The 22253-nt window shown below is 47.7% G+C and overlaps 1 protein-coding gene and 1 non-coding gene across 2 annotated transcripts in view; both read left to right on the forward strand.

Moving 5' to 3' along the window:
* LOC126416537 (cadherin-related tumor suppressor-like) overlaps positions 1-15133 on the forward strand; it is a 120911-nt gene extending 105778 nt beyond the window's left edge. Inside the window, exon 9 of the mRNA XM_050084283.1 lies at positions 14903-15133. Within this exon, the coding sequence (XP_049940240.1) occupies positions 14903-15133 (231 nt within the window). The remainder of the gene's footprint in view (positions 1-14902) is intronic.
* Trnat-ugu (transfer RNA threonine (anticodon UGU)) lies at positions 9891-9965 on the forward strand. The gene has a single exon. It is a non-coding gene; the product is annotated as a tRNA-Thr (tRNA).
* Positions 15134-22253: the final 7120 nt, after the last annotated feature.

Raw genomic sequence — 22253 nt, forward strand, 5'->3', positions numbered from 1 at the left:
GCGTTGCAGCCTCTAGATCACGGGGTCCCGGGTTCGATTCCCGCCCGGATTGGGTATTTTCTCTGTTCGGGTACTGGGTGTTTGTGTTGTCCTCAACATTTCGTCATCATCATCATCATTCGTGACACTGGCTAAATTGGACCGAGTAAAGAAATTGGACTGTGTGAAAAATTGGAACTTTGTACGGGCGTTGATGACCAGGCAGTTGAGCGCCCTACGAAACCAGAATTTAAGCCTGGAAATGTTTCGGCAAAACCTCCAAGAAAGTCTGCAGTTCAAATGGTAGTAGCACACCTAGCCGAAAGGGACTTTGTGGCGAATAAAAATCCGTAACCATCCGAAAAAGAGTTCGAACATCAAAATGTATTGCTCGAATGAGGCAAAGCCTAGAACAAAATCCGATGAAAACTTGACGCCGTTTATCTGTGCAAGTGGTAACTGAGAGATCGTCTTTTTGAAACATTGTGAACAATGACCTGTATCTCTATCCTTATAAATTTACTGTTGTTCTCGAGTTAAAAGATCCAGATGAACTTTCGCCCGCTTATTTCTGCCCGTGGAATCAGGACGTTTGGATACTCAGTTTTTCGTTTGGACGAGGACTGGTTCAGCCTGTCTGGCCACGTCAGCTGACAGAACACTTTCCATTATGCATCATAAAATCCCCTTCAGCTCTCTTAAGAGCCGCTGTATAGACTCAAAATTGGTATTTGACGTGCATTGTCTGGTTTCCCCACCGCAACCATTGTTTTGCCAAACTGTTATGCTAACTGGTATGTCCAGGACTGTTCAAGCTGTGTTTCTGTTGTGTTAGCAGAAGAGCCAACACCGTGTTACTAGTGGAGGCCGAAATGCACACGTTTTAACTCATGCAGGCTGGCGTGAGGAGGGAAGAACTATACTGACGTGAGGTCTGTCACATGCCACGGAATGTGAATTCAGAAAGCGGACGTAATTAGTTCGATACTTAACTTTAATCCATTAATGATGAACGTCGCTCTTGACGGTACATGATTCACAATATTATCTGTTCAGAATAAATTCTTGAAGATAGTTCTTATAGTAACTGAATATGGCGCCTTGCTAGGTCGTAGCAAATGACATAGCTGAAGGCTATGCTAAACTGTCGTCTCGGCAAATGAGAGCGTAAGTATACAGTGAACCATCGCTAGTAAAGTCGGCTGTACAACTGGGGCGAGTGCTATGGAGTTTCTCTAGACCTGCCGTGTGCCGGCGCTCGGTCTGCAATCACTGATAGTGGCGACACGCGGGTCCGACGTATACTAACGGACCGCGGCCGATTTAAAGGCTACCACCTAGCAAGTGTGGTGTCTGGCGGTGACACCACAGTTTCGATCGTCTCACAGAAGACGAACGAGTGCACGGAGGATGTACTGAGCAAGAGGGAGCAGCAGCACAGCACAGCACACACCGCCGCCTCGCTCCACTGCACCGTCGCGACTGCGTGAGGCGTCGAATGGGGGCGGTGAGCAGAGGAAGTGCGTGTGCGACCTCATGGCTGCCCCTCACCTGTGCGGTGTACACAAGTGACCCTCACACGTCGAAGAGGGACTGCAGAGCTCAGAAAACGACGCTGCTGCCGCCTCTCGGGCAGAGCTGCAAGTTCCGTGGACGGCCCCCTCTGCGGCTGGCTGGCGTCCACTGGCAGGGCTGCTCAGTCCTGCGTCAGCCTCAGCGTAAGCGTTAGCCGGACCACTTGCATCTCGCCCACGCCGTATGCAACAGGCACGGAATGGGCACTAGCCTCGCCGGTTGCTGACTAGCTGAGAACTCAGTAGGCCAACATTCTTACCTTTTTTTGAGTCGTCAGTCTTCTCACTGCCTTGATGCGGCCCGCTGCGCATTCCAATTCCTCTCCGGTGCGAACCTGTCCATCTAACACTAGCATTTGCAACTTACGTCATCCATCATTCGCTGGATGTATTCCATTCTTTGCCTTCCTCTACAGTTCTTGCCCTCTATACAGCTCCCTCTAGTACCGTGGAAGTCATTCCCTGATGTGTTAACACAAGTCCTATCATCCTTCCCTTCTCCTTATCAGTGTTTTCCACGCGTTCCTTTCCTCTCCGACTCTGCCCAGAACCTCCTCATTCCTTATCAGTCCACCAAACTTCAGCAAAACAATATTTCGATTTCTTCTGTTCCGGTTTTCCCACAGTCCATGTTTCACTACCATACAATGCTGTACACAACGTACATTCTCAGAAATTTCTTCACAAATTAAGGCCTATGTTTGCTACTAGTAGACCTCTCTTGGCCAGAAATGTCCCCTTTGCTAGTGCTAGTCTGCTTTTGATGTCTTCCTTGGTCCGCCCGTAATTCGTTATTTTGCTGCCTAGGCAGCAGATTTTCTTAACTTCATCTACTTCCTCACCAGCAATTCTGATGTTAAGTTTCTCGCTCTACTCATTTGTGCTACATCTCGTTACTTTTGCCTTTCTCCGATTTAATCTCAATCCATATCCTGTACTCATTAGATTGTTCATTCCGTTCAGCAGATCATATAATTCACTTTCACTCAGGACAGCAATGTCATCAGCGAATCGTATCATTGATATCCTTTCTCCTGGAATTTTCATTCCACTCCTGAACCTTTCTTTTATTTCCCTCATTGCTTCTTCGACGCACAGATTGTGAACAGTAGGTGCGAAAGACTACATCCTTGTCTTACACCATTTTTAATCCGAGCACTTTGTTCTTCCTCGTCCACTCTTGTTATTCCCTCTTGGTTCTTGTACATATTTTGTATCACCCGTCACTCTCTATAGCTTACCCCTATTTTTCTCAGAATGTCGAACATCTTGAACCATTTTGCCATGTCGACAAATCCTATTAATGTGCCTTGATCTTCCTTTACTCTTGCTTCCTTTATTAACCTCAACGTCAGAGTCGCACCTCTCGCGCCTTTACCTATTCTGAAGCCAAACTGATCCTCAACTAGCGCATCCTCAATTTCCTTTTCCTTTCTTCTGTATATTATTCTTGTCATCAAGTTGCATGCATGAGCTGTTTAGCTGATTGTGTGAGAGCTCGTCAGCTCTTGCAGTCTTTGGAATTGTGTACATCTACATGGATACTCTGCAAATCACATTTAAGTACCTGCAGAGGGTATGATATTTTCCAAAAGTCAGACGGTCTGTCGCCACACTGATCCAATCTACACTCCAACGTTTCATTGCCACTTTCCCAAAAGATTTTAGATATTCTGATGGAATGTTATCCATCCCTTCTGCCTTATTTGATCTTAAGTCCTCTAAAGCTCTCTCAAATTCTGATTCTAATACTGGATCCCCTACGTCTTCTAAATCGACTCCTGTTTCTTCTTCTATCACGCCAGACAAATCTTTCCCCACATAGAAGCATTCAATGTACTCTTTCCATCTATCCGCTATCTCCTCTGCATTTAGCAGTGGAATTCCCGTCGCACTCTTAATTTACCACACTTGCATTGAATTTCACAGAAGGTTGCTTTGACTTTCCTGGCCGGCCGCGGTGGCCGAGCGGTTCTAGGCGCTACAGTCTGGAGCAGCGCGACCGCTACGGTCGCAGGTTCAAATCCTGCCTCGGGCTTGGATGTGTGTGCTGTCCTTAGGTTAGTTAGTTTTAAGTAGTTCTAAGTTCTAGGGGACTGATGGCCTTAGAAGTTAAGTCCCATAGTGCTCAGAGCCATTTGAACCATTTGACTTTCCTGTTTGCTGAGTCAGTCCTTCTCACAATCATTTGTTTTTCCATTTCTTCACATTTTTCATGCAATCATTTCCTTTTAGCTTCCCTGCACTTCCTATTTATTTCGTTCGTCAGCGACTTGAATTTCTTTATCCTGAATTTCCCTGAACATTTTTGTACTTCCTCCTGTCATCGGTCAACTGAACTATTTCTTCTGTTACTCATGGTTTCTTCGAAGTTACCTTCTTTGTTACCAAATTTTCCTTTCCAACTTCTCTTATTTTTTTTAGAGAACTACAATGCCTACCGAGCTATTTCTCATTGCTGTATCTATAGCCTTAGAGAACTTCAAGCGTATCTCGTCATTCCTTAGTACTTTTGTATCCCACGTGTTTCTTCCTGACTAACCTCTTGAACTTCAGCCTACTCTTCATCGCTACTACATTGTGATCTCAGTTTATATCTGCTCCTGGGTATGCCTTGCAATCCACTATCTGATTTCCGAATCTCTATGTGACCATGATGTAATCCAAGCGAAATCTTCCCGTATCACCCGGTCTTTTCCAAGTATACCTCCTCCTCTTGTGGTTCTTGGACAGAGTATTTGCTATCACTGGCTGAAATTTATTACAGCACTCAATTAGTCTTTCTCCTCTCTCATTCCTTGTCCCAAGCCCATATTCTCCTCTAACCTTTTCTTCTACTCCTTCCCCTACAACTGCATTCCAGTCCCCCATATGCCGGCCGGTGTGGCCGTGCGGTTAAAGGCGCTTCAGTCTGGAACCGCGTGACCGCTACGGTCGCAGGTTCGAATCCTGCCTCGGGCATGGATGTGTGTGATGTCCTTAGGTTAGTTAGGTTTAATTAGTTCTAAGTTCTAGGCGACTGATGACCTCAGAAGTTGAGTCGCCTAGTGCTCAGAGCCATTTGAACCAGTCCCCCATGACTATTAAATTTTTATCCCCCTTTACATACTGTACTACCCTTTCAATATCCTGGTACATTTTCTCTATCTCTTCATCTTAAGCTTGCAACGTCGGCATATATACCTGAACTATAGCTGTTGATGTTGGTTTGCTGTGGATTCTGATAAGAACAATCCTGTCACTGAACTGTCCTCTCTCTCTGCCCTACCTTCCTGTTCATAACGAATCCTACTCTTTTTATATCATTTTCTGCTTCTGTTGATATTACGCTGTACTCGTCCGACCACAAATCGTTGTCTTCTTTCCAATTCACTCCACTGACCCCTACTACATCTAGATTGAGCCTTTGGACTTCCGTTTTCAGATTTTCTAGTTTCCCTGCCACGTTCAAGCTTCTGACATTCCACGCGCCGACTCGTAGAACGTTATCCTTTCGTGGATTATTCAATCTTTTCCTCATGGTTACCTCCCCCTTGGCAGTCCCCTCCCGGAGATTCGAATGGGGGACTATTCCGGAATCTTTTGCTAGTGGAAGGATCATCATGACACTTATTCAATTACAGGCCACATGTCTTGTGGATACACCTTATGTGTCTTTAATACAGCGGTTTGCATTGCCTTCTGCATCCTCATGCCATTGACAATTTAGGGGCAGTTTCCCACCGCAAGGACGAGTGCTCTGAACCTCTGTCTGCTCCTCCTCCCTCTTTGACAAGGCCGTTGGAAAATTAGAGTGTCTTCTTATGCCGGAAGTCTTCGGCCACTAATGTTTATCATTAATCGAGAGGACAACACAACATCCAGTCAGTGAGCGGAGAAAATCTCCGACCCAGCCGGGAATCGAAGCCGGGCCGTTAGGTAGGATATTCCGTCGCGCTGACCACTCAGCTACCAGGGGCGGACTCCGATCGCAATAATTTCTTGTCACGCTGTTTCAGTCCACGAAGACTAGTGGTTGCTGGCTGGTACGGAAGCGTACGTCTCCCCGTCGCACCCCGCGCGCGCCCGGTTAGGGACAGGTCTGTGGCAGTGACGTACAGTCCTCGAGGCACTTAGGGTGAGAAGCGCAGTGTGCTGGAATGTGCCGTTTGGGACGCGGATCGTGAAGGGTAAGGCGGCAGACTTGCCAAATGTGTATGAATTCCTAAGGCACCAAACTGCTGAGGTCTTCGGTCCCTTGACTTACACAATACTTAAAGTAATTGATGCTGAGAACAACACTAGTCAGCGTGATAATGGCTGACGTCGTCTCGCAGCCGTCTCTGCTGTATCGTTCTCGATCTTCGCGCCGGCGCTTGTCGTTACGCCAGAACATCCTTCCTCCGTGAGTGTAAATCTCTGACAGCGAGTATTTTGCTAGTGTGTTTTAACGTGAACGATCATTTACCTGTTACGTATTAGTGCAACTGTGTCAGTTTACAAAGTATAGATATTACGTTTTAGAAAATCAGCACTGCGAAATACGGGGGCTATCTTGAAACTAAGGTTATGAGGCATGTAGCTTTAATATGTTATGCCCGCGAGGGAAGTTGGTACCACTACAGTGTAGCGGGAAGCCAGCGGAAGGAACGAGCATTCGCAATAATCAGTAGCTCGTCGGTTAGTGTCGTGGTGTCTGTTAGAAGTGAGCGTTCTCTGCCGGCTCCCGCCCTCTCATCGAAACTATTTGCAAAGCACCTTGCTAGCCCTACTCGTGACGCTAAGGCCCCAACGGATTGTAATGGACCTGAACGTCGCACGAATAATGGTTGGAATCAATCGACGGGACCACTGGGTGTGAATACAAAGAAAACAAGTTCCGCATCTAGTAGATGCATTGGTGCGATACAATTCGCGTCCACGACGTGCAAAAGACTTCTTTAAAAGGTGACCAATTAAAACGACTGCATATCCATTTCTGTGTTCATAATACGTATCTGCAAATGCTTTTTAGAAGACGCACTGTAATGGCTGTATGATCTTTAGGACACCAGATACCGTACCAAGCAGACTACTTTTAGCAAATAAAAACAAATAGTGCACGACCCAGAATCGAACCCTGCATGCTAAGCCAAAACACTATCCACTGCACCAACTGGACAACACTAATGGTATCTCCTGACAGAGGTAGTTACCGTACTGTGTTGCGAGAGTGCCGGTCTTTAACGTCTATTTACTGCCCGAAATATGCGCAGGACGAAATTTTGTGAGAGACATTGTTGTATCGTCAGTATGTGAGGAATCGCGCTGCGAGTGCGCGAATTTTTCTTCACCCTGTATAGTTCTTGTTGTCGCGACAAGGAATGTCAGTTTCCGTGTAAGTTTTGTCCACACCTCCATCTCGCTACCACGTGTGTATCTGTGTATAAGAGAACCAATTCTTGACCAGAACTCACACGTTGAAGTCGTACTGAGGCCAGTCTTACGGAGTTTATAATTCGTCGACAAGATAACTCAGACGGCGTATGAGCGTTGCTCTATTGTGCCGCAGTGTGTTGGATTCACTCTGTTAGCTCTACAGCTCACTGGGATTACACGTAATTATCTCCATCGTGAGCGCATAAACATTTTTCGTGCACAGTAGATACGGCCGCTCTGAGTTGGCGCGCACGTAGCTGAAGTCCAAAAGATATTGGCGGATTATGTCTCTATGCCGGGGCGATGCTGGCACTGCCAGTTTTGCGGCTGCAGGATTACAGTTAGACGCTGGACAAGCCGAGGACCCTGCTTCTTGCCTTCCGCTCGCATACTGTCGAGAAGATGCTCCGCACGCTGACTTCCCACGCTAGGGAGCGTCTTAAAGCTGACCTCGAAGAGGTGTGCGTCTTAGAAACTCATTGCTAGCGATTCGGGCATCGGTGGGAGTACAGCGTTGTATGGTATTGAGATGTGGTGCTACAGGCGAATGTTAAAAATTAGGTGGACTGATAAGGTAAGGAATGAGGAAGTTCTGTGCAGAATCGGAGAGGAATGGAAGACATGAGGGAAAGACTTACATGGTACTAGAGGGAGTTGCAGAGGACAAAAACTGTAGAGGAAGACATTGGAATGCATCGAGTGAATAACTGAGGACGTAGGTTGCAAGTGCTACTCTGCTATGAAGAGGTTGGCTCAGGAGAGGAATTCGTAGCGGGCCGCATCAAACTAGCCAGAAGACTGACGACCCAAATAAAAAAATAAAAAATCCGACGGGTATTACATGTCACTAGGTATCGAAATTATTTGCAATACGACTCAAATCCGGCGCTGTTAAGTCCGTCCAATTCTTAGTAACCGTGCAGTCCGAATTAGCCTTCCATCGTACGCCAAGGTAGCGATGGAATTGTCCGGCCTGGTGCCTATGGATTTGGGATGCACTTCCACTGAGGAGCAGTGTTGCTTTTCCGTTGTCGGTTTGAGCACCAACACGAGTAGCAGTAGCGTATTCCTCTAATTCGTCTCGCAGCTTCCTGAGGTCCTGCGCGTTCCAAACACCGACGCACAGGTCTTTGGTATATGCTGTGCAACAGAGTCGGATACTTGCTGTCGATATAGCTGTCGCCGACTGTTCGGTTTTCACCGGGTGTGGTTCAAAATGGTTCAAATGGCTCTGAGCACTATGGGACTTACATCTGAGGTCATCAGTCCCCTAGAACTTAGAACTACTTAAACCTAACTAACCTAAGGACATCACACACATCCATGCCCGAGTCACGATTCGAACCTGCGACCGCAGCGGTTACGCGGTTCCAGAATGAAGCACCTAGAACCGCTCGGCCACAACGGCCGGCTCACCGGGAGTGGTTCGACTGCAATTGCGTAAGGGCCATTAATAACACTAATCTGATCTTTTTGTCAGACAATTTATTGAAAGTAGGTGTTCTTGAATCGATTTTTTATGCGGATTCTCGAAATAACTATTTTTGTCTATCACACCAGGATTTTACATAAAATAAGAAGCATTATTTTGACAATTTTCTCTTCTGAGCCCACAACTGTATCCTAAACCATTTCACTCAAGGTGAGATTTTAATCAAAACACATTTAAAAAATGAAATACATTTAAAAAATACTCCTCAGAATTCCTCTAATTCGTTTCGTGACTACCTTGTATATAAAAAAGAAGTCAACAGTGGCTCATAAATTATTAAAATTTCTCTTCCTTGGCTTCCTTGTAGATCACTATATATGATGACTGTCCATCTTCAACACCCAACAGGAGCCGGCCAACATAGGTGCTATCCGATGTCGCTGGTAGCCCCTCTTACTATCTCGGAGGAAACGTTAACTCTGCTCTTCAATATAATGTTCCAAATTCCCGGGAAGTAGTAGATATGTGAGTATAGATAATGGACTTTCACACTCATTTAACGACCCATCTTCTTGAAATTTCGCAATTTTTTTCTACAATGGATTTGTAATTAGGATATTCGTTATTTTATAGAAAGTTCTAAGTAACCGGAAGGTGGTCATACACCTTTCTTCGTCCTTCATCAGTTTGTCTCTTATTTTTCTCCATACCATTAGAATCACAAATGCAATGCATATTTTCTTTCCTTTTATCCACAACCTTAACCTTTCCACACAATAGAGGTAAACTGTCTCTGGAGCCCGTCCCTTGTACTCGTCACCAAGTTTCATTTTAAAATAAGCATGGCAAGTATTTCACACAAAATCTCTTAAGCCACTGTATAATTCCCAAAATGTAACAGAAAATATTTAGGTTGTTCACGCACGTGCGTGTTGACACACTAGTAACAATTAACAGCAGGCCAAGTGTTTAATTACTCCTGTCTTAAATTTACAGAATAACCACATATAGCACTAGTAATCCAAGCCTGTGAGACAAGCAACACTTTCTGGCTCACATAACAACAACCAGCATCAACAGGTGTAGCAACCTAAAGCTATACAGGGCCATACTGAGAAATGTACCTCCAACAATACAAATAAGCTACTGGCTAAATGTGGGGAAACTGTATGTGATAGAAAAAAACTGAAAACAGATTTGGAATCAGCGTGCAAAGTTGAGGTAGTATTAAATATTAGTTTTCAGTCGTCTGATACCATGTCCGAAAGAACAGACACCATATCTATATAAGTATATAGTTCTGGCAATACCTACCATGACCTTCTTCTTCTGTGCGGATGCACACATATTACCCGAACGCTTACGGGACTTGGTAAGAATTTCTTCCACGAGTAATGAGTGTGTTGGGTAGGAACACTACGAATGTAGTGTGTGGACATATAAGGTTAGAATGTGGATCTCGCGGGAGGCGGGCGCGAGATAGTCCCTGCAGTCGCACTATCCTCTGTGCCCTCGGTGGCTCAGATGGATAGAGCGTCTGCCATGTAAGCAGGGGATCCCGGGTTCGAGTCCCGGTCGGGGCACACATTTGATATATATCAACGCCCGTGAGCAGCTGAATGGATTAATATATAATTCTAATTTCGTTCTAAACAGCTGCAGGTCATCAATGGTGTCTGTTCTTTCTGACATGTCCGAAAGAACAGACACCATATCCATATAAGTATATAGCATATAATGTGGTTGTAACTCGCTCCTAGAGATTCAAATGATGAAATAGCCTACTTCCCTGTGTGATACTTACACGATTTGGTTCATAAAAAATAAAATTTAAAATAACGCCTTTTCGAGAACGTGTGGCGAGTGCAGTAGTTGTAGTTTGTAACATGCTTGTGACGCATCAAAATGTCGCATGGTTCAAATGGCTCTGAGCACTATGGGACTGAACATCTATGGTCATCGGTCCCCTAGAACTTAGAACTACTTAAACCTAACTAACCTAAGGACATCACACACATCCATGCCCGAGGCAGGATTCGAACCTGCGACCGTAGCAGTCGCGCGGCTCCGGACTGAGCGCCTAGAACCGCTAGACCACCGCGGTCGGCAAAATGTCGCATGTATGATGGTGTAGGCCAAAAATATTGCGTTGGGAATCTTCCATCTCTGTCAACTGTTGTTATGGATTCGTTTGCAGATAAATACTTCTGACAAGCTCAAGTATAAAGGACCGCTGCTAGTTTCATTCGCAGTAATTTAAGTTGTGCTCTTAGATTCCCGTGTGACCACGCACTCGGAAGTCGCTACGTACTCATCCACATAATTGCAGTCGAAAGAGACGCAGGCTAACTTCGTTGCCGAATGATGCGGGCGTAAGCGGTAAGTGCATGAAATTTTGGAAGATTTCCCCTCTTAGGCTGCACAAAATTCCTTTGCATCGTTACTTAAAGGTTTTAAACACGTTTCTGTAATTAATATGTACACCATTTTGCGGAAGAAAGTACGCGAGGTCACTAGTAATATCAGCAAACATCCGTGTGATATACGTTAGCAGAGCGACCTTTTGGAATTTAATGATTTTTTAAACTCTTAATAATATAAAAAATAACAGGTATGTTATAATCAATCACAGTAACAACAACACAAACCATGTTTCTAACAAAAGAAAAGAGTCTAGTATGAACTTACTTTTCACCTGGACGTGTCCTGGTGATTCTTCAGTGACATAATCACTAAATCTGAAGCTAAAACCGCTCAATATGTTTAAAATAGCAAATTCTAGGTGTAAATCAATCACACCGAACCGAACGAGAGAGCCGTACCGAAATCCAAAACCTCTTCGTACGGTTGTCGAAAAATCGGCAGGTGGACCGATCGGTAACAGGCTTCAGAAGCTTCCAGAATAGTAGCTTCTGATAAAGAACCGAAAATGACGTCACTACCGAGGCTAACCTACGGCACCAGTCGGTACGGACGGTACAGTGGCAGCAGGTATACGTGATCGATCGTATCGAAGGCCTTCGAACCGGCGGACCACGATCTGCGACGAGAATCTGTCGCTGTCGACTGCGCGTGTGCGCCTGAACCTGTACGCAGTGCGCGCCGTCTCTGCCAGAGAGAAGCCGCCGCCTACGAGCGACGTGCCGGTGCCGGCGCCGGCCGCCGCGCCGCGCCGCGCCGCGTCACGTGCTCCAGCTGGGGCCGCGGACAGCGGAACACCGCCGTGCCGGCCGCGGCAGCAGGTTCAAGGACCGGTGGGGCGCCGTGCGCTCGACGCCGCGTCGCTCCCCCATGCAGCACCTGGTCTGCACGACGCGGATGGCACAGGAGCTATGCGGCACCAGACGTCCGACGCACAAGTTAGGCAGTTCCCAAAAACTACACCCCACTGCTCTGTGGATTTATTCCATTGCGACCAGATAGCGAACACATCGACACGAATTCACCGTCGTGCTCCTTAAATAGCCTTACCACGCTGCTGGCGTCGGTAATCGGACAGTTACCCCGACAGAAGTTGCCGTAACCGCCGGGAGGACACCGAGTACGACGGGATTCAGCTGCTCCGAGGCAGTGTTCACGCAGTCGAGGGCTGTCTACATCTACATTTATACGGATACTCTGCAAATCTTCACTGGCGCTGGCGCTGTTCAGGGAGGTGATGGGTTGGGTTGTTTTTGGGGAAGGAGACCAGACAGCGAGGTCATCGGTCTAATCGGATTAGGGAAGGAAGGCGGCCGTGCCCTTTCAAAGGAACCATCCCGGCATTTGCCTGGAGCGATTTAGGGAAGTCACGGAAAACCTAAATCAGGATGGCTGACGCGGGATTGAACCGTCGTCCTCCAGAATGCGAGTCCAGTGTCTAACCACTGCGCCACCTCGCTCGGTGCAAATCTTCACACTTCTCTACTGTTCGAGTGTCGTACAGCGCGCGGAAAGAACGAACACCTATATCTTATCTTAAGAGCACTAATTTCCATTATTTTATCATGGTGATCGGTTAACCCTATGTAGGTTGCCATCAAAAAAATATTTTCGCATTCCGAGGAGAAAGTTGGTGATTGGAATTTCGTGAAAAGATTCCGTCGCAACGTAAAACGCTTTTTTCCAATGATGTCCAGCCAAAATCCCGTATCATTTCAGTGACACTCTGTCCCCTGTTTCGCGATAATACAAAACGTGCTGCCCTTCTTTGAACTTTTGTGAGGTACTCCGTCAATCCTATCTGGTAAATATCCCAAACCGCGCAGCAGTATTCTAAAACAGGACGGATAAGCGTAGTGTAGGCAGTCTTCTTAGAAGCTCTGTTTCATTTTCTAAGTGTCCTGCCAGTAAAACACAGTCTTTGGTTTGCCTTCCCCACAACATTTTTTAGTTGTTCCTCGAAATTTAAGTTCAAAATGGTTCAAATGGCTCCGAGCACTATGGCACTTAACATCTGAGGTCATCAGTCCCCTAGAACTTAGAACTACTTAAACCTAACCAACCTAAGGACACCACACACATCCATGCTGAGGCAGGATTCGAACCTGCGACCGTAGCGGTCGCGCGGTTCCGGACTGACGCGCCTAGAACCGCTCGGCCACATCGGCCGGCCAATTTAAGTTGTTCATAATTGTAATTCCTACGTATGTAGTGCAATTTACGCCCTTTAAATTTGACTAGATTATCGTCTAATCGAAGATTAAAAGACCCCTTTTAGCACTCGTTTGCATGGCCTCACACTTTTCGTCAAAAAATGTAAATGAGCGTACGGCATTGTGGTCCGGGAGTCCCTCACTCGCGAAAGTTGGGCCGCCGAGTGCGAGTACTTATTGCAGTCAACGCCACATTGAGCGACTTGCGCGTCGGAGATGGGGATGAAATGATGGAGAGGGCAACACCATTGTTTCCTGAGCGGAGAAAATCTCCTGCCCCAGCCAGGAATCGAACCCGGGCCCCATGGCGTGGCATTCTGCAGCGCTGACCACTCAGGTAACGGGAGTGGACAAACGTTTAGTTATTTAGGGTCACTGTGCCTCCGCGCTACTACCGCATTTCTTACAGAAGCCCACGTGAACGCCTCACCCCTCCCCCCCCCCCTTCATAACACAGTTGTGCCCCTATCGGCCCGCATCCGTGATGAGGTACGTATTTCGACCAGCTATTTGCCTGGTGTAACAGGAAACGTGATGTATCCCACGAGGTGACACGTTTCCATTCGTCCACGATCAAATCCCGACGTCCCGCGGGCACAGCTATCGTAATCGACGGTGTATTTGGGTCGAATGGGTACACATACACTGTCTGATTAAAAGTATCCGGACACCCCAAAAACATACGCTCTCATATCAGGTGCATTGTGGTGCTACTTACTGCCAGGTACTTCATATCAGCGACCTCTGTAGTCATTAGACATCCTGAGAGAGTAGAATGGGGCGCTCCGCGAAACTCAAGGACTTCGATCGTGGTCAGGTGATTGGGCGTCACTTGCGTCATACGTCTGTACGCGAGATTTCCACACTCCTAAACATGCCTACGTCGACTGTTTCCGATGCGATAGTGAAGTGGAAATGTGAAGGGACACGTACAGTACAAAAGCGTACAGGACGACCTGGTCTGTTGACTGACAGAGACCTCCTGCAGTTGAAGAGGGTGGCAGTGTGTAATAGGCACACATCTATGCAGATCATCACACAGGAGTACCAAACTGCATCAGGATCCACTGCAAGGACTATGACAGTTAGTCGGTCGGTGAGAAAACTTGGATTTCATGGTCGAGAGGTTGCTGATAAACCACACATCACACCGCTAAATGCCAAACGACGTTTCGCTTGGTGTAAGGAGCGTAAACGTTGGACGACTTTACAGTCGAAAAACGTTGTGTGGAGTGACGAATCTCTGTACACAATGTGGCGTTCCGATGGCAGGGTGTAGGTATGGCGAATGCCCGGTGAACGTTATCTGCCAGCGTGTGTAATGCCAACAGTAAAATTCGGGGGCTGTGGTGTTATGGTGTGGTCGTGTTTTTCATGGAGGGGGCTTGCGCCCCTTGTTGTTTTGCGCGGCAGTGTCACAGCACAGCCCTACATTAATGTTTCAAGCACGCTCTTGCTTCGCACTGTCGACGAGCAAGTCGAAGATGGCGATTGCATCTTTCAACACGGTCGAGCAGCTGTTCATAATGCACGGCCTGTGGCGGAAAGGTTACGTTACAATGGCATGTCTGTAATGGACTGGCCTGCACAGAGTCTTGACCTGAATCCTAAAGAAAATCTTTGCGATGTTTTGGAACGCCGACTTCGTGCCAGTCTCACCGACCAATATCGATACCTCTCCTCCATGCAGAACTTCGTGAAGAATTGTCTGCCGTTCCCCAAGAAACCTTCCAGCAGCTGATTGAACGTATGCCTGCGAGAGTGGAAGCTGTCATGAAGGCTAAAGGTGGGCCAACACCGTTTTGAATTCCAGCATTACTGATGGAGGATACCACGAACTTGTAAGTCATTTTCAGCCCGGTGTCCGGATACTTTTGATCACATAGTGTGAAAGCCGCCTACTACCTAGCACCAAGATGAGCAATGTGCGCGGAAACACCTGCGGTGGCGGCCCTCAGCCGCCAATGTCGGGTGCCGGGGGCAGGCGACCAGCTGCAGCTGCTCGGCCGCGGCCGGCGGGCCACAGAGATGCGGCGTCTGCCGCAGCCGCCAAGGCGAGCGCCTCCGCCTCGCCTCGCCTCGCCTGCGGTCCTCATCGTCGGCACAGTCAGCGCTGAGAAGAGCCGCCCCCGCCCCACAGGGCGCGCTTACAGGCCGTCTCAGCTGTCTCCAGCGCGCCGTCCGAATCACTGGCGACAGAGTAGTCGAGCTGGGTCAGCAAGTGTTTTGTTTCCACCACATACGTTAACAGTATACCGAATTCAGAAACTAGTCTCTCGTGTAACTATGTTGAACAACCGAGCACGGCGAGAATTCACGGACCACAGCACTGCTAGACAGAAAAATAGATTCTTGAGCCGTCGGCACACAAACCGTCCATCCGATCGTGGAGAGTGCTGAAACTCTGACGTCAGCGTGTGGAAAAGCACGTTGGAGAATCGTTCCTAAGGTGCAGAGCAATATCTAGAATGTCAGATATTCTGAACGTGCGTTTCAACGTTGACGAGTGGAATAGTAGCACGCCACCTACGTCACAAACACGCCATCTCCCTTCGGTGCAGAGTTGTGAGGCGCCATATTGGCTTTCAGTTGAACCTCGTACGCCGTTTCTGAGCACCAGCAATCAGAGGAGCTCATGGAACCATCCGTTAATTGTATGACACGTTGTAATGAAATGACGAGAAACGTCATATTCGTAGTAAAAGAAGTATTGTATGTTGCGTATTATGGGAGTATGACGTTTGAGGGCACCGGCGTGCTGGGGATGCATTAAAAACGCATTGACAATTTGTTAGTTAAAATTCAGTTAGTAATATATTTACGACTGAAGCCTTCAGGAGATAGTAACAAGGTAGGTGGGGGAACGTGGTCACTTTAGGTCTGTGTGACGTGCCTGACAGAGCGGTAGCCTTTCTCATCGGCTTTCACGTGACGCTGTGGCGCCGTAGTCGTGCGTTCCTTACCAGCCTATTGCTGGAGGCCCTTGCGCCACACGCTCTCGCGGCACCTATCGAACTCTCCGAAGAGGCGCCGCCCTTCTTTTACTTCCGTCATTTTTTTCTTGAATTGAACTACGTCCGTACTGTGAAACTGCCGGCGCAGTTGACTTCCACGAAGGCGATCTGTGGTTTCCATCAGCAGCACAGGTGGTTGAGTGGAAGCTTCCCGAAGTGGACTGGCGTGCCGTTTGGCGATCGGTGTGCGCTCCTTATATTGACACTGACGTCCCGTCTGCACGGATCCTTACCGTCAGTGGGAAGCAAGGATGCCCGTCACGCCTTCACAGGATAGACCTCGCAGACACTCCGTTGTGTGTCGACTGTGACGTTACGGACACAGACGAGCACCACCTGGTGTGCGGCTCGGCGAGAGGCGTCTGGTTCTCGGTGCGACAGGTGTTGTCCCTAATTACCCGTACGACTCTTCATCACATACCTTCTCAAGTGCTCGTCTTTCCCGATGCCGGATACTTCCTTCAAGCAAAGACGATCTCTGTGACATGGATACGTGGACACGCAGTACACTTCTTATTTGCTGATAGCGACAAATGTATCCTTCACTTCTGGCAGTTCCTTGATGAACGCCACTGTGCAGTTGTCCGCAATCCAAAATACAGGCAAATTTTCTCGAGTTTCTTCTGCAGTATCTTCCTTAAGCCACCCCGAGCTGGAGTGTTCCTGTCACGATGGGTTGATCCCTGCCTCTTCCACACTTGGAACCGACATATTCACTGGTAATCGGCACTTTCACTTTAGTCTGACATCTTGCTGCGCTCTCCTCATCGCGTGACGCCGGTTTGCTGATATTCTCGGTGGTATTAATGACAAAAATAAATAAATAAAATAAAAAAGAACGAAAAGAAAAATAAATGAATGATGTTCATTGTACATCTACTCCACGTTCCCTACGCTTTCCTTTGTTTTTGCTGGGTGGGAACGGGACATGGTAGCCAGGCCTCGGGTTGCGACCCCTGCCTACTTTGCCCAACATCTCCCTTTGGGCGTCGGGAAGATAGCTTAAAAACCGCAATGAATAGCACCACGGATCCGCAATCAGATGAAGTTATGTGTTTGTCGTTCGCGTCCCTCTACATGCAAAAAATACATTTTTATTAGTTCAACATAAGTATATACTATAATATGCGATGTTGTATAAGTGCACTCCTTTTGAGGAGTGAAATTGTTCCATTGGCCTAGTCTACAGGACACCTTGCACTACCTACAGTAAGATATTTTGCCCTTTTCCTCCTTTTAAGTTTTGTAATTCAAACGATGTAGAGATTTTGCTACCAGGTAGGGACAGTGATCTAGTAAGAATTACCTTAGGGTTTTACTAAACAGTGAGACTGGTGAAATAATTTTTATCTTATGTGGAGAACTTTTGTGAATGTGTATCGCACTGTATCTAATGGAACTTTTATAAGTCGGTGTCCTTATTGACTGGACTTGGTCCTTCCGTTTTTGCCTTATAAAATTTTCACGGATATCCAAGTTTTTATTTATGAATACCACAAACAGAACTGCCTGACTAGCATATGGACAAGAGAGGAGAGTACATTTTAATAGAGCTAATATAGGAATTTTACGCCCGTCCATTTCCTAAACAGTGTCATTTACGAGCCAAGATACAGCCAATAACTGCCGCTGAAGAGCGTTGCCAACGCGTATACCACGTGGAGACGACGCACCGTACGCACAAGTGGCGTGGCTTGTGCGCGCTCAGCGAGGCGGTGGACCAGGCGCGCCCAGCGCTGACGCTCGACACCACGGCCTGTCTGTGTGGCGGTGGCTTGAGGTGCCGTTAACGGCAGTTTTGGCGTTCTTCCGCGAGAGGACACTTCCCCCATCTCAGCCGCTGCTCTTTTCCTCAGCTTATCGACAGAGGATACAGGGTGTACCAAAGACAATCATTCGATTAAAAAAAAAATCGTAACTGTTATGTTATTTGAGATACGTGCGTGAACAGTCTACTGTCGGAAAGAGCAAACTCTCGAGTTGTACACGGTTCCCGCTAGGTAGCAGCAGTGTGCGCCCACTTCAGTACTTGTAAAAATGGTGTCGGGACAAGAGAAAGGCTTTATGTTTTCTACGTTTTGCGCAGTGCGGGTCAGTAATAACTGTTCAGCGTGACTCTCGTACTAGGTATGGTGTGGATCCTCCTACGCACAGAGCGTTAGGTGACAGCATGAACAATGCCGAGAAACAGGTTGTTTATCAAAAGGCAAATCCCTGGGCCGTCCCCGAGTGTCTTTGACCGAGACGTCGAACGCACCCGCCATAGTTTCACAAGGAGAAATCCGTTCGCCGTGCAGCTCGATTATTTTTTGTCGGGATTTATAAAGGACTCTGTTTATGTGCCTCCGTTACCAACGACAATGAATGACCTGACATACCGCATAACAGCAGCTGTGGAAGCTGTAACTGAAGACACGCTCGCTGCACTGTGGGAAGAATTTGAATACCGCGTTGGCATATGCCGTGCATCTCAAGGGGGGCATATTGAACACCTTTAAAAAGGTATGATGATAACTTTTTGAGTTTCCCCTTCATCAAAAAACAAAATTCATTGTCTATATTTATTGGTTTCAGAAATATAGACGTGACAAAACGGATGATTTTTTTTTTTTTTTTTTTAATACGGCCTGTATATAGAACGATTCCTCTTTGGCCTGTGCTGCGCTTACTACTTTTGTTAGCGCAGCACGTGTCCGCAGTGCCCCAAGCTGGCGTTCAGTCCCGCGGCGCGCACTGCTCTCAATGTCTCGCCTCATCAGCCCAGTTATAGCACCAGAGTCGTACATCTACCTACATACACACTCCGCAGACTAGCGTATGAGACAACAGGCGGTTTCCTATTCAGCCCGAAATCAGAGGGAAAAGCGACCGTCTACATGCCAGCGTTCGTGCCCCGACTTCCTTTACGTTAACTTCGTGGTCCTTACACGAAATGTACGTTGGCGGCTGTAGACTCGTTCTGCAGTCAGCTTCAAATGCCGGTTCGCTATATTTTCTCTGCTGTGTCCCTGGAAAAGAACGTCATCTTCCGTTTAGGGACTCCAGTTCACAGAGCACCTTCGTAATACACGCGTGTTGTTCGGATCCAGCAGCCCGCCTCTCAGTTGCTTCGGTGCCCCCTATCCGACCACGTGCAGGGATCCCACTCGCTCGAGCAGTACTCGAGAACAGCGTCCCGTTCGCGGCCTGCTCTACAGATGAACCACACTCTCCCAAAATTCTCCCAATAAAATCAGTGACCACTCACCTCCGCTACTGACGTCCCCACGAGCTCGTCCCACTTGGTATTGCTTTGCAGCTCAGCTCTAGACATTTGTTCTGTCTGACTTTATCAAGCAAGACCGGTCTGTTATTGCTACTCTTGTGCTTTAACTTAGATTTCTCTAAATTCAGAGTAGGCTGCCATTTATCACAGAATTGGAAATTTTCTCAGAATTATCTTCCAGCCTCCTATTGTGGGATCCTGACCACTCGTGTAATATAGGGCGCCTAAGAAGCTGTTTTCTCGGATACCTTCACAGCATACAAGCAGATCATATTAACAGAGTTTATCACAGTATTTGAATTCACAATACGTAACTTGCGTATGTACGAGGTGGGTCGAAATCAGTTGGCGACATGAAATTAACCAGTGTCCTTCGATAGATAAAATTCCCATGCAACCTAGTCACGCAAATTCATAAGTCGTGGCTCTCCCAGCCCAGCCGCTTTCATTCCCCTCGTGTAGGGGCCGCTCCTGTCGCGCTGTGACTTGCTACTGGCTCACGTCGCCTCACAGCCCTCTCTGCTGTATCAAAATGGTTCAAATGGCTCTGACCACTATGGGACTTAACTTCTGAGGTCATCAGTCCCCTAGAACTTAGAACTACTTAAACCTAACTAACCTGAGCACATCACACACATCCATGCCCGAGGCAGGATTCGAACCTGCGACCGTAGCGGTTGCGCGGTTCCAGACTGTAGCCCTTAGAACCGCTAGGCCATCCCGGCCGGCTCTGCTGTATCGTTCTTGATTTTCGCGCCGGTACTTGTCGTTAGGCCGGAACACGCACAGTCAGCCAACGAACGTCAAGCACCTCCTCCAACACCGCAGCATCTTCACCAAAAGGCAGTGGGCTGCTGGTCCACCTTACGTACTACAATAGAAAGACACGCCGCTGTTCACCGTTGTTACCAAAAACCTCATAACGATCTTCACCGATTTACTTCAAATATCTGCACGATAGTCGTTAAACATTTAGACGGTGGTAGGCTGCATACTTTTTTAAGCAACAGTGAATAGATTGTCTGTTAAAAGCCCATTGTGACAAAGAAAACGGCGTGGTGTGCTGTGAAAGTGTGCGGTTTCGTTTTATTTTTCGCAGTCAATTTCAGCTACGATACTGGGGCATGTAAACCATTACGGAAGATTGTTCCTCCCATGCATACTTTTTCTCCTATGATATGTAAAGTTAAACAAAAGTTGTGGAGATAACATCGTGCTTCTTTTTTTTTTTTTTCGTCGTAGTTGGTTTTGCAGTAAAGAGGAAAGTTGTATTTGTGGCTAATACTGCTAGGGAATTTGAATCGCTAGAACTTTTGTAATGCTACCCATTCGCAGATTAAAACCGTGTGAAATATTGTCACTGAAGCTTCTATCCTCACAAACCTAGCAGCTGGGGAGAGCTCTCTCGTACACCGTATACCGATGGCCAGAAACCGATGTTCACATTTATTTTACGCGACTTCAGTTCCCAGTCAAGGTTACGTTGGCTGAACTTTAGGAGAGGGGGGCAATGGGCAATGGACAGAGGGTGTATGGGAGGGAGCCAGGAGGTTGACATATTGGGGGGGGGGGGGGAGGAGTTTCAGATGTACACACAATTCCCATACATATTTAGCAATTAGGAAGCATTGCCAGGTTTGGTAGTTTATTGGTATAGAGGAAAAAATGTAATACGAAACAACCAACTGTGGGTTTGATCAGGATACTGGTAATACAGCATGGCTTCTGCTAAGTTCTGCCTGTGACCTAATAAACTATCTCGCTTCTCACTGGCCACCTTCCCGTTCACGAAGCAGACACTGTCGCGTCAGATTCTGCCTTTGGCGCTCGCACACGCTCGCCGACGTGAAACTGTACGTCGTGGCGTCAAAGAAGTGGACCAGGTGCACGTGGAACCTCGGCACAGCACGGCAGCGCGAGGGTGACGCAGCGGCGGGCCGTCTGTAGGGAGGCGCGCGGCGGCGGCGGCGGCGGAGAAAGTCTGTAGAAAGCGGCCGCCCGCCGGCTGCAGGAGCGGAGCCGCGAGAAACGGCGCGCCGGTGTGGGGGCGGCCGGCGGCCGGCGGCTTGGCTCTGCCCTGCACTCGGCCGACCTCTATTTATTCAGGTCGCACGCCAGCCGCCAGTTGTCGTGCCGAGCGTTAACCATCTGCCAGGCTGTCTCCTGATTTCGGCACAGCTGTTTGACGACGACTAGCAGTAAAGTGGAGTCGACATTCAGATGCGCAGAACGGAATTATTGTCGTGTCCCTGGAGGAATGCTCAGTATTCACAGATATGTCAGAAACGCTCATCTGAAGCAAAAATATTTATACGAACACACGCCCTATTCTGGATTCCGAGACATTTTACACTGAAGAGCCGAAGGAACTGGCTCATACAGCGTAGGGCCCCCGCGACACGACGTCCTATGGCCTCGAAAAATGTCTCAAGTAGTGCTGGAGGGAATTGACACCGTGAATACTGCAAGGCTGTTCACAAATCCGTAAAAGGGGGTGGACATCTCTTCTAAACAGCACGTTGCAAGGCATCGCAGATATGCTCAATAATGTACGTGTCTGGCGAGTTTGGTGGCCGTCGGAAGTGTTCGAACTCAGAGTGTTCTTGGAGCCACTCTGTAGCAGTTGTGTTGGGTGTCGCACTGTCCTGCTGGAGCTGCCCAAGTCCGTCGGAATGCGTAATCGACACGAATCGATGCAGGTGACCAGACACGATGCTTACGTACGTATCACCTGTCAGAGTCGTATCTACAGATATCACGGGTCCCGTATCAAACCAGGTGCACACGCCCCACACCACTGCAGAGCCTCCACCAGCTTGAACAGTCCCGTGTTGACATGCAGCGTCTTTGGATTCGTGAGGTTGTCTCCATACCCGTCTATCCGCTGGATACAGTTTGAAACGAGACTCGTCCGACCAGGCAACATGTTTCCAGTCATCAACAGTCCAACGTCGGCTC

The sequence above is a fragment of the Schistocerca serialis genome, chromosome 8 (assembly GCF_023864345.2).
Source record: "Schistocerca serialis cubense isolate TAMUIC-IGC-003099 chromosome 8, iqSchSeri2.2, whole genome shotgun sequence".
Taxonomy (NCBI): domain Eukaryota; kingdom Metazoa; phylum Arthropoda; class Insecta; order Orthoptera; family Acrididae; genus Schistocerca; species Schistocerca serialis.